This window comes from Cyprinus carpio, chromosome B21, assembly GCF_018340385.1.
Source record: "Cyprinus carpio isolate SPL01 chromosome B21, ASM1834038v1, whole genome shotgun sequence".
Classification (NCBI taxonomy): Eukaryota; Metazoa; Chordata; class Actinopteri; order Cypriniformes; family Cyprinidae; genus Cyprinus; species Cyprinus carpio.
The window spans coordinates 9618656-9636192 of record NC_056617.1 but is presented as its reverse complement, the minus strand read 5'-3'; the positions used below and the strand labels follow the sequence as shown (position 1 = coordinate 9636192).

The 17537-nt window shown below is 36.9% G+C and overlaps 1 protein-coding gene across 2 annotated transcripts; it reads left to right on the top strand.

Moving 5' to 3' along the window:
* The first annotated feature begins 1602 nt into the window (after positions 1-1602).
* LOC109052808 (gelsolin-like) lies at positions 1603-17494 on the top strand. 2 transcript variants are annotated; one of them, XM_042748337.1, is made up of 17 exons: positions 1603-1755; positions 7889-8086; positions 8222-8376; positions 8810-8971; positions 9051-9200; positions 9278-9367; positions 9458-9590; positions 9671-9975; positions 10096-10229; positions 10355-10445; positions 11255-11281; positions 12705-12875; positions 12963-13137; positions 13536-13657; positions 14459-14536; positions 14988-15048; positions 15485-17494. In XM_042748337.1, the coding sequence occupies exons 2-17, from the start codon at positions 7894-7896 to the stop codon at positions 15652-15654; spliced, it is 2217 nt and encodes a 738-aa protein (XP_042604271.1). In that variant the 5' UTR covers positions 1603-1755; positions 7889-7893; the 3' UTR covers positions 15655-17494. The 2 variants fall into 2 exon arrangements, with proteins under 2 accessions (XP_042604271.1, XP_018925787.1); XM_019070242.2 differs by lacking the exon at positions 11255-11281.
* The last annotated feature ends 43 nt before the right edge of the window (positions 17495-17537 follow it).

Sequence of the window (17537 nt, the reverse complement as noted above, 5' to 3'; positions counted from 1 at the left end):
CAAATTTGAGTGAAAATCATCAAAATCACTGGCAGTGGCTGGCAACTTTTTTCAAAAATGCTGGCAGGGAAAGAGTTAAGTTTCATCAGTAATATTATTTTAATTGATTCATTGTATTTATTGTAATTTAATGTCATTGATTATTTGTTGTGGACATGATCCAGCTTATAAAATGTAATTATTACAACCTAAATATAATTCCCGTTTACATTCAACAATACTAAAATTACTATTGCATTTAATTAACATCTTTAGACTGAAAGGTTTGCATGTTCTAATTAAAAAATGGTATTTGTTAAAATCAATGCCTTCTGTCAATATGAAAAAAGATGTCACTGAATAAATTCAAGGAATAGCCTATGTAGGTTTCAATTTATTTGTTAACATTTTTGTTAGTTGGCTATTTTAGTAACCACATCCTAGGTTCTCTTCAGCTGTCATTGCTCACTCATCGGTTCTCTTCATTACGAATTTGGCATTTTCAAAAGAGTCTGTTCTCGGTTCAATGAATCATTAGGTTGTTCATTACAGCATCCGACTTACCAGTGTGATTCATTGTGGCTTGGAAATCATTTTTGACAATCAACTTCTTCTGGGTTATAGAGACTAATAGAGACTGTTGTTGAGACAGCTGGCATATTTCGATGTAGTTTTGATGCCCCGTTCATCCTTAAACAGAAAAAGAGGCATCTATGCTAGTCGGGGTCATTGTCGAGGTCGGGGATCAAAAGTTCAGGCAAATTCAGTTTTCGCAGAAAAATCTACATGTTGGTGAATGTCTCCATCTAGCGGCTAAAAACAAAACAACAAGACGTGTTTAACGGGCCAATCAGTACTCTTAGATTAATCTAGTACAGTATTACATAATTCATTCTCACAATTGATTAAAAATATGGTCTATAATATTGCAACCACAGCAGAAATACACTTGAATATTTGCTGAATTTACTCCCCCCAACCACCACCAAAGGGAGACTATATTAATATTGTAAATGGCATTCATTCAAAATGTCAAATTATAGTGCATTGAACTAGTTCCATCCTTGCATGCTCCTAATAACAAAAAAGTGGAAGTGAACCTAGCATATTGCTATATTTTCAGAATATTAAATATAAATATTAAATGTATTAAATTATATATCATATATTTAGTATTAAATATTACAATATAATTTAATTGTTTACATTATATTTAAACATTAATACAACCTGGCCAACCTTTTACACACCTGAAGAAACTAAGTAATTACTGTATGCACTGAACATCTGTTCTATATTGTAGACTGTTGTATTAATGTTGAATATTATTAATTTATTTATTTTGTAGTTTACAAAATGAAGACATTGTTTAGCATGTGATGAGTATAATAGTACCATGTTATTTAGCCATTATCACGCTATAGCATTCAGTCACTAAAAAAAAAAATAAAAAAAAAAAGGGTTTGGGAAGTAACACACACAGACAAGTGAGTAATAAAACATTAGTAACTGTGGTATTTTGGAGGTAACTAGGGTTACACTGATAAACTGTGTAGGAACATACTGAGCGCAGTATCCACGTGGCGCAGTAGGTGGCAGTGATTTCTCTTGTCCCGTAGTCAGAGGGGTGTGGTTTAAATGCCAGGATCACCCCCTGATGAGGATTATTTAGCAGTCTGTCTGAATCAGAGGGGTGTTGCCCTGCCCAGACACAATATTCTGCAATAGCATTTACTGTATCTCCGCTATAGACAGATTCCTGTCATTCATCTCTAGGTAAGTCTTACATCTATTTTACCTTTAACCAACATCCTCAGCCACAAAGTATTGACGTCAGCTGAAATGTGACGATTTAATTCACTGCAAACAACGCTGAACTGTTACTTTCAGACGTCTCTGTGTGCGTAATGTTTCCACTGGAGTGACACTTTTTCACGGGACACGCCAAGAAATCCAACACATTGCTGTTTAAATCGTTTCTGCATGTGCAGGCCGTGCACTACTGTATATCGCGTTGTCTTACAAAACGTATGTTTTCGTACTGAACGCTGAAACTGCTCATCAAACAACGCCATATATGGAGTGATTCTGAATTCTGGGATGCGCCTTTTTATTATGCGGTAAAACGGGATCTTTGGAAATGCGCAGTCTGCAGAACGGGACATTCTGTCACGTGCATTTAGAAGAGAAGGCCAAATATATTGATATTTGGATCGATTTATCATTTGCTTCAACTTAAGCTGAGTAGTAAAAAGGTTGGTTTCAGCATTAAAGTGCTGAAACCAACAATAACCTGACTAAAACAAACATAATGGACAACTTTTAATGTAAATTTGTTTTTATGTGAAAAAGGGGCTATGGCTAATATTGGAACTCATGAATTCCGTCACGCGCTGTAATAGTTCTACTTTTGATTACTCATCATCAGACCCTAGTGTGCATTTATCATCTGTTACCATAGAAACACACCAAACTGAGACAAACATTAACTTTGCGGTAAAGATGCTGTAGCGAAAGAGGAAGTTGCTCCACATCACCTCAGGAAACACCTTCGGTGTTTGTCAAAAACAGCTGCAGCCTTCCAGCAGAAGTCATGTTTATGACAGTTATGAAGCTGTGTTTACTCTTATTACCTGGTTACAGATGGCACCCAAAAAAAACTGTAGAGGATGTACACGCTTACAAATAAAGGTTCCAAAAAGAGTTTTTTTGCAGCAATGTAAGAACCTTTGTGGTAACATCAGGTTAATTATATATTCTGAGGCATAACCCCACCTCCACCCTTAAATATAAGCATCACAGAAACCTGTGCAAAACACTAGTTTGAAATAAAAACATAAAAACAGTTCATTTTGTTTCATGCAGTCTGTAGCCAGGTAGCCTATATAACTAGCACAAAGACTGATAACATATTAGCATTTCTACATGGGTGTTCTAATCAAAACACACCTTTACAAACAAAGACCTAGTGATTACAGGAATAACAGAGGACTGTGAGAGTAGGTCACACTGTGCCTCCACAGAAAGGCGAGAGGGATAGTCTCTTTGAGCTTATTGATGCCACATATTTTCTCCAGCAACTCAGAAACGCATGTAAATGTCTTCAAGAATATACGTTATGGACTGTATCAAATGATATTTTATTATGTCATATAGCATTACAAAACTAACATTGTCATGTGATACTAATATCAGATGCATAACACATTCACAGAATATCCTTTGTGCTGCATTGCATGTGTTTGCTTTCTTGAATTTCTCAAGAAAGGTGTTCTGTTAGGTGTTCAACATTAAATCGGTGGAACTAGACAAAGAAGTATCAGCCACACCAATCTGATAGAAACAGTCTGACACCCTTTATAGCTCAGACTTTGAACGCTTGCATGTTCATCTGTATACAAACTTACAATTCTGAGTCTTGTACTTTAATATGGGGCCTGGCTATAAAACCCAGTCAGTGCAGTCACTGGTTGGGCTGTTTTCTCTTTGGGTAAACACAGGGTGCAGTCAGGAGCTTGAATCATGCTAAGATGTTATCTAAGGAACTTTGGTGCTTGTAAAAGGTGTAGGAAGAAATATCTAGATGGAAAAACTGAGTCACCACAGGAGTTCCTCTCTTTTAGGCATTTCTCCAGGAAAAAGGAAGATGATTTAGTCAGTTCCTCCAGACTGAGGATTATGTCAAAATACTTGAATTATTTATAATACACAGAAGTTAGGTTAAGATCAAGTTGGAAGTATATGCTGGTCGTTTAACAGATTCAGGACCACTATGTATTCATTTCCACTGCAGATTTATGTCAAAATTTTCAGAGGGCCACAGTGTCTGAACTTGTTCAGATTGCATTCTGAATTTCCTAGAACTATAAGGAAACAAGGGGTTGTCTAGTTTACCACATTTCTGAATTTAGTGACTGTCTTACTGCTTAACTATTGAAGTATGTACTTTAGGTATACAAGCATATAGTATCAATATATTCCCAGACATACTACATCCACCAATGAATATAAAAAGTAATCCACAAGAAACACCTTTTTCAAGGTTTTTTTTTTTTGGTACCAGCCCACTTATAATTCTTCTTTCTGACATAATATCTTATTATCAAAAAAGAGACATAATCTCTTATTATCAAAAAAGAGTCTATTTATAGTTTTCAGTGGGCTAGCAGACTAGTGGCATCCTCATCAGCTATATCATACAAGATGTGTTTAGTTCAGAATAGCTTGTTGTATGCTAAATATTTCATGCATGTCTTAATAGAGTAACCAGGAGCAGTATATTAGAGACTGAGATCAGTCATTTGCGTGAAACAATGTTCTGTTTAATTAGCTTTTCTGTCACATTGATGCTTTGTGTTCAGAAGACATTTCAGAAGTTACAATATCCCTTTATGTACTTGGGCACATCAAAACATTTGGAGATCAGTTCCAGATCACACGGCATAGACTTTCGTGTACAGGCTGACACGACAACAGCTGAAATAGAGCAAATGGTGGTCTATTGAAGTTCATTATAAAGCAGTTTTTTCGTAGCACGCCTATGTCTGGCTTAAAATAGATGCTTGATTGAGAAGCATGTGTTGCGGTTTGATCTAATACAGGAGGTGTCAGTGAATGCAGTTCTACTGCAGTGCTGGGCATGGCACTTTGTCTAGTCTTTCATGAGTGTAGAGAAACAAATAAGACCTTATCATCATGATATTAGAATATATGGTTGATTTCTTGTGTAATGTGCTTAGAGATGATGAGAGACAATGTGCTTAATGGCTATGATTATTGCAAATATATTGGTACCATAATGGTTATCAGCTAATTTTTGGGGGGCTTATGCCTTTTTACATTGGATGGGACAGTTGAGAGCAGACAGTAAAGTACTGGGTTGAGAGAGGGGGTCGGGATCGGCAAAGGACTTAGAGACGGGGATCTAACTCATGTCGCCATGAGCACAGTTGTGTTATATGTTGGCGCACTAACCACTAGGCTATCCGTGCCAACACTGATGTTTTTCATCTCTAATCAATCAGTATTGTATAATATAATTTCAATCAGTATTATAAATAATATTGCATGTTTAATTGTGTACAGTCACCTATTTGCCAATTTTTACTTTAAGATTTCTTTTGCCACACTCAGAGTTGATCTTTAAAAGTTAATACCTAATTTATATACTGTATATATTGTTTTCTTGAGATGATTGTTGAGAAATTCACTTTTAATTATTGTGTAGCCATATAACCAATAATGTAGTTTAAACTGTAAATTACTTTTTTTTTTGTTTATACTTTTAACAACTTAAATGTGTTGCTGGAAAAATGCACCAAGGCTGCCTTCATTTGACCAAAAATACAGTAAAAAAGTTGATGATATGAAGAATTATTACTATTTGTTATTTGTTATTACAGTTTTCTATTTATTTATTTTTTTAATGTAATGGCAAAGGTAAGTTTTCAGTAGCCATTACTTTAGTCTTCTGTGTAGGCATGTGCCGATTACCGGTTTCAAGGTATACCGTGATTTGAAAATATCACGGTTTCAAAACCAGTAATATTTTCCATTATACCGTTTCTGCGGTATGCGCTGTTTTCCATGTCTCCTCAGTGACTGAAAGATTAGGAATCCCTCAGACTGAGTGCAGTGTAGAGAGTAACACTGACCCCTCCTCCTCCTGTTGGTGTGGGTGAACGGTCAGTCACGTGTGTGTAGGATGGCCCGGGTACACTTCACATTCAGCGTTCCTTTCCGTCTCGCGCACAGCCGCGTCCGCACAGCTTTCATAAGTATACTCAACCGCAGATGAGCGCGGACGGATGAGCTCGAGACATGCACAGTACCACGGGGTGCGCGGCTGTCCGCGAGCCCTCTTGATGACGGAAATAACAATGCCGAAGGTGCGCAGACGGCCGAAATATATATATATATTTTTTTGTGCCTTATTGCAACTCTCTGTTCTGGATTTGCACAAACTGCGTTGCAATGCAATCATTATCCAAAATGTCATTTATGTGAAAATATGAAGTCTGTTAAAGCACGTTAACACAGGCCAGAGACGCTGAAGACGGACGCACAGAGAAAAATACTGTAGCAGGCAGATCACTCACTGTTCATGATGCACGAACTATTGGAAGAAAATCCTCAATACTGATTTGGGGATATGAATGTGTTTCTGAGGGGAGCTGACTGTCTTCTGAAAAGTCTACGTGGTATTTTCTTTTCATCTTGTCTCTGTATAATTCATATTAAAACAGTGTTTCGGCCACTGATCTATATATACTGATCTATATATAGATCAGTGGTTTCAGAGCAGCACAGCTTTGTTTACAGCGGTAACCAAAGAAACGCTGTATCTGGTCTGTCTCTGGTGTTCCAGAGGCGCCTCCTGCTGTCAGAGAGTGAATCATCTCATTCAGAGCTTCTGCTGTTTGTTTCATTCAGGCATGTAATATAATTTCACAAAGCTTGTCAGAACATTCTGTTTTTGCTTCAAATTGGGTTATTATTAAATCAAATTATGTGCATGATTATTATTATATAACAAAATTATATGAAATGATATAAATGATATGTATATGAATTAATATTATTATATAACTAATTACAGATTTAGGTTAAATATAGATGTCAGTCTTAATTTTTTTCTTTTTAGGAAACAAATCAAAAAAAAAAATAAACAAAATCTACTGTTTCTAATATTCCATATAAAAGAAGTTTTTTTTTTTTTTACCCAGTCATTTAAAAAAAAAAAATTTCAGAGTTGTAACAACAATACCGTGATACCGTGACACCGTGATATGTTTGCTTAAGGTTATCATACCGTCAAAATCTCATACCGGCCCATGCCTACTTCTGTGTCAAATGACCCTACAGAAATTATTCTAATATGCTGATTTGGTACACAAGTAACATTTATTTTTATTTTCAGTGTTGAAAACAGTAGTGCTGCTTATTCTTAGGGATATTTGCACCATGAACCATGACTTTTTTTTTTTTTTTTTTTAGCAAACTTTGGTGAATTAAAACTTTTGTAATGTTATAAATATCTTTACTGTCACTTTTGTTTAGAAAGTATTAATTAAAAGTAATATTTTTCAAAAAGAAAAAAAATGTTTTTATGTTTTTTTCTTTCGCAAAGAAGCAGTCACAGTTTTGTTAATGCATTATAAGGCAGATCATTAAAATGGACCAGGAACATGAAACACCATATTTGGAATTGCATGTCTTCCTCGTCCCTCCTTTTTTGGTAGTCATTGGCTCCAATGCCAAACAGTGTTTGCCCCCCCTGTGGTTTACTGTTTCATAATCCTAACTTCTGAGTTAAACACAACTTCTGAGTTAATTGTGATGGATGTTTGGTAAATATTGATCCTTGGTAAACACTGCACCCTTCTTGGATGGATACTTTTTTTTTTCTCTGAAGAATGTCTTGTGGTCAGTAAAAAGAATTACAAAGCTACCGTCTCATTTCTGAATGACTCATGTCTAAAACATCCCAAACTTCACCATATCCCCACCCCAAAAGTGGGCGGTTAGCTCAGCTGACATGGTCACCCACTCAGAGGCCCTTGCCACATTAAGTGCTGGTAAGCAACTGTATGCGAGAGGGCTGGTGTTCTGAATTATAGGGTCAGGCTGAGTGTCCAGGGTTGGCACTGTCATTCCAACAGTATTAGTCACAGTGTTTCCTTTTTCCTGCATCCAGCCCAATTGTCCATCACCACAGAAGGAAACTCCCAGCCACAGTTCACTGGGTTTATTTTGCTGTGTGCCTGCAATGTGGATTTAAGATCTATAGTGTGCAAAATCAAAAAATTCAGTAAACAATTTATAAATCTCTCAAAAATGTTGGTAAAATGCTTTTTACCATTTGCATCAGTTTGAATAAACAATGTGTTTGTTGTATTTTTTTCTCTAGACAGCATGGTGTACCACCCTGAGTTTGAGCGAGCAGGCAAGGAACCTGGGCTCCAAGTGTGGAGAATTGAGAATTTTGATTTGGTGGCAGTTCCTGAGAACCTCTATGGAGGGTTTTACACCGGTGATGCTTACGTGGTCCTCAATACTATCAAGCAACGCTCTGGCTACCTACAGTATGACCTCCACTTCTGGCTAGGTAAGAGGACAGTGCTGTGTTAAAGAGATTCTGACATTTATTTTAGTACTGAAGTAAATGTTTTGCCAGCTAGATGGTTCAGTTATCAGATGCATCAGCTACATTTCTTATAGATGCTCTTCCCTCAACTGACAGGTGACTACTGCACGCAAGATGAAAGTGGGGCAGCTGCCATTTTCACAGTGCAGATGGATGACTATTTGGGTGGAAAGCCCATCCAGTACCGTGAAGTTCAAGGCTATGAGTCCAAAGAATTTCTGGGATATTTTAAGAAAGGGCTGCAGTACATGGTGAGTGGCCCAATTGTCTACAGGACAAATGGAAAGCGACAAAAAAGTGACAAATCCAAATAAGGTTGTCCAAAATGAAACAATTATTATATTGACCACGAAATGTTAATGTTAGAATTGTTGGAATGGAATAGTAATATTGCCAGACATGAAACTTCAGTGATTTTGTTTTGTTTTGGATTTTGTTTTGTTTTGGGTTTTTTTTTTTTTTTTTTTTTGCTTTTATTGTTTTGTTGTTGTTGTTGTTTTGTGTGTGTGTGTATTTCATTTCATTTTTGTTTTGTTTTGATTTGTTTTTTGTTTTGTTTTTTATTTCTTTTGCTTTTGTTGTTTTGTTTTGTTTTTCTTTTGCTTTGATTGTTTTGTTGTTTTTTTTGTGTTTGTGTGTGTGTATGTGTGTTTTGTTTCATTTTGGTTTTGTTTTGTTTTCCAGAAAGGTGGAGTTGCATCTGGATTCAAGCATGTGGTCACCAATGAAGTTACAGTCCAACGCGTGCTACAGGTCAAAGGGCGGCGTGTTGTCAGAGCAACAGAAGTGCCAGTCAGTTGGGAGAGCTTTAACCAGGGAGACTGCTTCATCCTGGACTTGGGCAACGTGAGTATCATGTGAAGAGAGTGAGGGGTATTGATATTGTTAAAAAACCCTAACCCTAACCCTAACCCTATTTTTACAGGAGATCTACCAGTGGTGTGGCTCAAAGAGTAACCGCTTTGAAAAGCTAAAAGCTACTCAGCTTGCGAAGGGCATTCGTGACAATGAACGCAGTGGACGCGCTCGAGTATATGTGTGTAATGAAGGGGTGGAACGTGAGAAGATGCTGGAGGTAAGAAAGACAGAAAGCTTTAACTTCAAAACTGACAAGAGATTCATTAAATGCATGATCCAATTATCTTCTGGCAGGTTCTTGGAGAAAAACCAGAGCTGCCCGAAGGAGCGTCTGATGATATCAAGGCTGATGCCTCCAACAGGAAGATGGCCAAACTCTATAAGGTAGCCATTGGATTTAAACCATGCAAATATGTAAATCGCCCTTTTAGACCATAAGTACATTAAAATTGTTGACGTTTTCCTGTACTTCAGGTGTCTGATGCCAGTGGAGACATGACGATTGCTCTGGTGGCCGCTGAGAACCCTTTCTCCCAGAGTGCACTGGAATCAAGCGACTGTTTCATCTTGGATCACGGCTCAGATGGCAAAATCTTTGTTTGGAAAGGTAAATGGTATTGACAGACAAAACAAAAGGGGACTTTTATTTAGAGTTCTTTTTTTGACACACCAGTGTTTGTTTTATAGGAAAAGATGCCAATGTGGAAGAGAGAAAGGCTGCCATGAAAGCAGCAGATGAGTTCATTAAGAAAATGGGTTACCCAAAACACACACAGGTTCAGATTCTCCCGGACATGGGCGAGACGCCTCTATTCAAACAATTCTTCAAAAACTGGCGTGATGTGGACCAGACGGAGGGTCTGGGTGTGGCTTACGTCTCAAACAGCATCGCTAAGATCGAGAAGGTACCATTCGATGCTTCAACTCTCCATGATTCACCAGCCATGGCCGCCCAACATGGAATGATCGATGACGGCAACGGAGAGAAACAGGTCAGTGAGTGAGCACACACTACATGTAACTTGACCTGAGGTCACACAATATGTTGTGTATACAAATACAGTGATGGTACTGTAATGATATTTTTATTTTTATGTCACCTGATACTTTAGATCTGGCGTATAGAAGGAACAGACAAGGCTCCAGTTGATCCCTCTACTTATGGCCAGTTCTATGGAGGAGACAGTTACATTATCCTGTACAATTACCGCCATGGAGGCAGACAGGGTCACATCATCTACATCTGGTATGACTTGATCTTGAACACAGTTTATATAAAGCGTCATCTGACATAATCCCAGGAGGACATGTTACGTGTTTTCTTTTAACAATTCAGTATGCTGTCTGACTTGCTTATTATGTCTGTTACAGGCAGGGTAAGGACTCCTCACAAGATGAGATTGGGGCATCTGCCATTTTGGCTGCCCAGCTGGACGATGAGCTTGGAGGTGGACCTGTGCAGGTAATGCCAATGAATAAATCTCAATGGATCACTTGATCACAATCATATCCATATGTGCAATGCTGAATTTTTCATTTGGGCCCCTCCATTAAAAGTGCAGTTGTGATTCTCTTCATTTAATTGAATTCAACATGAAATAGCTTTCACAACCCAATTTAAAACTGTGATGCTGTGGCATATTTATGATGAAATGGTATTGAGTGCTCTCACCTAATGCTCACTTAAATTACATTTTTAAAATCACTAATAGTTTAAAAAACGCTGTAAAAATCTTTTGATGATTAAATTTACTTGTAACGTATTATTGAATTTATTGTATATATATTTTTACATTTAGTTTTTTAATTTGAATTTATTTAAACAAAATAGTATAACATTTTTATATTGTCAATTTATCGGTTATTTGCCATAATATAATAATTTGTAATAAGATTATTGGCATCGGCCAGAACTATAAAGTCACCATGAAACCAAAATGAACAATTCATCAATTTATTCATGCACAGAATTCATGTGCCCTTACAATTATGATGAAAGATTACAAAAGCTTTTTTGTTGTTGTTGAATTAGGTGTAAACATGAATCATGCTAAATAAAGTAATTAGGGCTGATTGCGATTTCATGTTGACTAAGTTCAAGCTTCCTGGTGCTCCTGGTTCCCACTGTATCCTGTCATATCTTAGCTACATTTTGTCATTATTGCTAGTCGCATTGGCCTTCCTGGATTTTTTTTCCCCATCTGTTAAACCAACTTCCACCTCTGTGTCTTTCCTTCCTGTCCTTTATTCATATTCTACATCCTGCTGTAGATGGCTGGTGCTCCCCTCACCACTCAGGTATCCATTTCTCAGGATTGCATGTCCCCGTACAGAGCCTGAACATTTCTCCACCACATCTATACAAATTAAAAATTATGTTACACAAAATTAGATTAACAGCAGACAACTCTGAAAGGAAATTCCTCTGCTTTTTGGAAATTCCTACTCATGTTCCCCTAATGCTTTCTTAGTTTCCACAGTGTAGCTGCATAATGTCCATTATCTAAAAGAATTTGTACAGCAAAAAAAAAAAAAAAACAAGGCTTCAACAGAGGGTTTTTAAAATCATGATTTCATTGGTGTCTGCATAATCAGTATGCATGATCAATAAGTACAAAGATTGTTAAGAGATTATTAAGCTTTTTCGTAAGGCTCTGTACAATGATATGTATTATCACTGTATCCCCCTCCTAGTATACTTGTGTCCATCCATGTGTCTTCATTTTGTGCACAATAACTAACTGTCTTCCACATTTACAGATTACCTTTGGGAATGAGCATGTGAATGAACATTAACAGAAATGTTCCATCATGCATTCAGAGTTATTTTTTTTATTGATTCGGAGTCTGGTTTTATGCATGCTGTCATGCACATTAAACTCGAACACAAAAAACACATTCAGCATGTTAAAGTAGACGATGTGTAAAATGCGGTAAACAACATCCAGAGAATCACCTCTGTTTTGGTCCATTGTACACTATCGGTTGGGGTCAGTAAGATATTTTTAAATACTTTTATTCAGCAAGAATGCATTAAATTGATCCAAAGTGACAGTAAAGACATTTATAAAAAAAATCAAATAAATGCTGTTATTTTGAATTTTCTATTCATCAAAGAAAAAAATTTATTAAGGTTAAACGGCACACCTACAAATTAGCATATTAGTATAATGTAATTTTAAATTGTAATTTTTCACAATATTTCTGTTTTTACTGTATTTTTACTTACATAAATGCAGACTTGGTGAGCATAAAATACTTATTTTACCCTAAAAGTTTGCATTTCTGTGTACTGTAGGGAAAAGGCAGAGAGTTGATTAAAGCATAAAGAACAAATTTTAACATTGCAGTAAATACAATGTAAAATTCAAGAGAGAGCAGCATGGGAAGACCAAATGTAAGTTTTTGGGGCAAGAGGAGAAAAATAACCACTTTAGCTGCGATCTGATAAATCTACTTCCTGAACAGCCCACTGTCATCATTCTGACCACAAAGGATGCTGGGAATGTTGGCTTTAGCTCCACATTCCACACAGTGAGCTCCACACTGCCCCCTTGTGGAATTAAATGCATCCTTAACCAAAGCCTTTTGAAAAGCCGATGAAGTTAAATTGTGTTTGATATACTACAGTATTTATCAGAATTCCAGCATTTTAAAACTTTTGCGAAAGCAGGTCTTCCTGTTGTCTCTGTTTAATGCATACTTGCTGTGTATTTTTCAGGTACGGGTGGTTCAGGGTAAGGAACCTGCTCACCTCATGAGTCTTTTCGGAGGGCAGCCCATGGTGGTGCACAAGGGCGGCACCTCCAGGGAAGGCGGTCAGACTGCGCCAGCTGAGACTCGGCTGTTTCAAGTGCGCTCAAACTCCGCAGGGTGCACACGAGCGGTGGAGGTCAGCATCTAATATTTACTTATATTGGTGGGAGCTTTTAAGTATCCTTTCACAAGAATTGCTGATCTTAACCGTTGTTTTATCCAGGTTGATGCTGTGTCCTCCAATCTGAATTCCAACGATGCCTTCGTCCTAGTGACCCCAGCTGCGTCGTTCATATGGGTGGGACGAGGAGCCAGTGATACGGAGAAACGTGGAGCACAGCAGCTCTGTGATATCCATGGAGTGTCGGCCTCTGAGCTGGGTGAAGGAGGAGAGGATGGTGAGAACTTTTCTGAAATTGTCACCCAGAAATGAAAACTTGAGCTTTCAAAGTTTAAAAAAGCCAGAAAAGATCATAGAAGCATCATAATAGTGGTCCATATGGCTTATGTGACAGAATTAACAGAAATAACTTTTGGGTGAACTACCTTTTATGATGCATTAATAAAACTAAAGAAATTAAAGTATGTATCTTTTATAAAAATGTACTCATTTCATTTACATTTTTACAATTTATTCACATTTCATTCATGTGTGACCATTGTTATTACTATATATATTGTAACCATTAATGATTTTGATTGGAATGATTTTATTTTTTATTTTTTTGTGATGATTGTCATAAATGATTCTCATAATTAAGCTCATGTGAATATACATGCATGCATCACAATGCAGGTAGTTTCTGGGACGCTCTGGGAGGAAAGGCCGATTACCGCACATCCTCCAGGCTAAAGGACAAAATGAATGCCCACCCACCACGACTGTTCGCCTGCTCAAACAAAACTGGGCGTTTCATTGTGAGTAACACGCCCAGACTTTTTGCCTGCCCTGATTAAAGGGTTACTCCACCCCAAAATGAAAATTTTGTCATTAATCACTTACCCCCATGTCGTTCCAAACCCGTAAAAGCTCTGTTCGTCTTCGGAACACAATTTAAGATATTTTGGATGAAAACCTGGAGGCTTGAGACTGTCCCATAGGATAGACTGACAGTGTCAAGGTCCATAAAAGGTATGAAAAGTCATAGTCAGAATACTCCATCTGCCATCAGACATGCAATCTGGGTTATATGAAGCGACGGGAACACTTTTTGTAAGCAAAGAAAACAAAAACAACAACTTTATTCAATAATTCCTTTGTCAACGGTCTCCTCTGTGTCTCTCCATATCACCTTGTTGTGTATGCTCTTCTGTGTCCTCCGCGCCAGTGCACCCTTGTGGCGCGGAGGACACAGAAGAGCATACACAACAAGGTGATATGGAGAGACACAGAGGAGACCGTTGACAAAGGAATCATTGAGTCGTTGTTTTTGTTTTGATGGCAGATGGAGTATTCTGACGACTTTTCATACCTTTTATGGACCTTGACACTGTTATTTACTTGGCAGTCTATGGGAAAGTCACAGGCCTTCTGGTTTTCATCCAAAATATCTTAAATTGTGTTCTGAACACGAACGAAGATTTTACGGGTTTGGAACAACATGGGGTTAAGTGATTAATGACAAAATTTTCATTTTAGGGTGGAGTATCCCTTTAAGTATATTGTCAGTGAAGTATAATAAAGAGCCATTCATAATGGATGCATTGATATCAATGCAGATTGAAGAAGTTCCTGGAGAGATGACTCAAGAGGACCTGGCTACAGATGATGTCATGATCCTGGACACCTGGGATCAGGTAAACTGACTACTTTAAAAGGATTGTTCTACTTTACCTACTTGTGTTGTAATCAAGGAGATCTCATATGTAAAGGGAGTGCTACATATTCTCATTCATATCAATAGAAGCATGTGACCAGGGAACAGTTTTTATATTTTCAAATGTTATTTTATCAGAAATACATAGTTTTGAATGGCCGTGTGTGTAGTTACGGCATCAACTGGCAGAGACTAACTGCAGAAGCTAATCGGCCAAACCTTGAACCCCTCTGGATTCAATACAATTTCCGAATAGATGGCTAATCATTACATTTCTGGCAGTTCAGCTGAATTTTGTATCATGCTTGTCTTTTATTAATGACAAGCATGATAGAACGACTGTCTTATTAATGCAATGACATGCAACTGAAATTTAATGAATTAATAACGCATCACAGGGAAATTAAATGAATTTTTGCGATGTTTTGCAGGTGTTTGTTTGGATTGGTAATGAAGCTCACGACGAGGAGAAGACTGAGGCGATGACTTCAGGTAAGACTCCTTAAAATGCTTTAAACTTATAATCATAATTTCACTGCATAAAGTATAAAAAATAAATAGCATATTACCATACTGCTTCTGCTACACTAGTATGTATAGTGTGCTCAGCATGCAAATATTTGTTCTTTGTGTAAAATACTCAAATGACATACTACGTTTCCCATATGACATATGCAACAGAAAATTGCCGGGAAAACTGTATCCCACAATGCAACTCTTGTTTATCCAAGTGATTTTTAATATTTAATTTTGATTAAAACTGACGATATTCATATTTCAGTTAATATTGTTTGTGGTTGATGCTACAGTCCAGTAGGTGGCGATAATGTGTACAACCTAGAAAGGAAGATAGAAACATGAGCTTATTTTTAAATCCCAAAAATGCGTTCTTTATGAATCCCATATTAAACTTGTTCTCTTTCTCCAGCTGCCCGTTACATCGCGACGGACCCAGCCAACCGTGACCCGCGCACACCCATCGTGAAGATTAAACAGGGCTTTGAGCCGCCCACTTTCACGGGCTGGTTTCTGGGCTGGGACCATGACTACTGGAGCACTGACCCCCTGGAGCGGGCCATGGCGGAGCTGGAGATCTGAACTTTGAGCTGTCACCCCACTGCCTTACTGCAAGTTGATCAAAGTTGCCCTTAGATACATATAAGATGCCAATTTGATGCTTATCAGGGTTTAATCATGGATTCAAAAACCAAAGCTGGTCATGAGTCAGTATCAAAAGGCAATATTTAAAAACAACATTTTACGGCCCTGAGCTTCAGTCACCAAACATAAGGCAACTCCATTAATCCTTCACCTCGTTACTTCTGTATTTAAGTGTTTTCTTCCTGTGCTTAACAATGTTTTGAAGACTTTTAGATTATGTTTGGTCTGCACAAGTGCATGAGCTTGTATAAGAAAATATACAGGGATATCATCGCCAAAATCTGTCAGACATCTTTTTGCCTTCCTTTTCTAGAAACCTTTTATGTGACCAGTATTAAGAGTTTTACTAGCAATACTACTTGTGTTTTGAATTTATATTTTTAAGATAAACTGTGCTTATGATGCCACCAAAATACTGACCTAATTGTAGCTTAGATATGAGGTGTTTCCACCTTGTCACTCTTCCATCTGACACTCAGGAGTTCATTGCTTGGCTGTGTTCAGAATAGCATACTAGCATACTACTCATACTATTCTGTAACTGTGTGTACAGTATGCACATTTTTATATGCATGAAATACCATTGTAACTTACTACATTTGCCAAAATGTGCAGTATACGACAAAGCATGCTGTGTTAAACATTGTATCCCACAATGTTTTACAATGGTTGTTAACTAAAACTAAATAGCTGTAAATGATACAATTCAAAATAAAGCTAAAATAAAATAAAAATAAATATTGGACAAAGAACTTGAAATAAATGTGAAAAAAAATTAAATGTTGCTTTGGCAACTAACTGAAAAAAAATTAAAATTATCACTGGAAATAACTAGAAATAAAATTCAAAACAATCAAAAATTAAACTAAAATTAAAACTGAAAATATAAATGATAATTCAAGATATTAATAAAACTATAGTAGAATATATAAAAAAATACTAACACACTTGAGCATTCCAGAGGTTAATATGAGTTATATTATTTTATTTTATTTTTAAATGACTGATTGCTTCATCAGACTGCCAAACGTTAACACAAAACTGGCTTAAAAATGCAAAGCATAATACATTTAAAATGTTTCATTTTCCATCATTTTCTGTTTAAATATGTATTGTAACAACAAAGTAACATGCTATTGTTTCAGATGCTTACTGTGAAGTCATTTTCACTTGCTATTTTTAATTAGGCAGTATGCAGTACATACGGAGCAGTATTCAGTAAGTAATAAGCTAGTATTCATTCCAAACACAGCCATGGTCCAGCTGAGCAATGACATCTCTCTACAGGCAGAGGGCGCTGCAAATACTTTTTCAAAGAAACTAATACTGTTTTTTTTTTTTTTTAATCCAGTCTAAAAAAGGCTATTCCCATGGTTTTAGATTTTAAAATAGCCATTTCTTGGATTGCTTTTTAATTTAAGACTGTTAAATCCATAACAAGAATGCTGGAGTTTTAAAGGAGGCCTAGAGAACCAACTTCATCCTACATAACGCGATCATGAGAATGAATGGGTAAAGGTCTGCCTTTCATTTCTGGGGGCTGATTTAGATCATTGTTAACATATGGGTAGGTTTTCTGCTTGAAGATCAGATAATATTGTATACCTCATAATGCAGAGGTTGGCTGCCTTTGATATTTGCTATAGACTCGTATAGCAACTTATTCCAGATGCTACTGCTTTCGCAAATCCTTCTCTACAAGAAAAATAAAATAAAAATGATTTCCCAGTTTTACTACTTAATTCAATAAATACAATAAAGAACCACAACCCCAAAATGTTTCCAGAGTGTTCTTCAAATACTGATATATCCATCATATT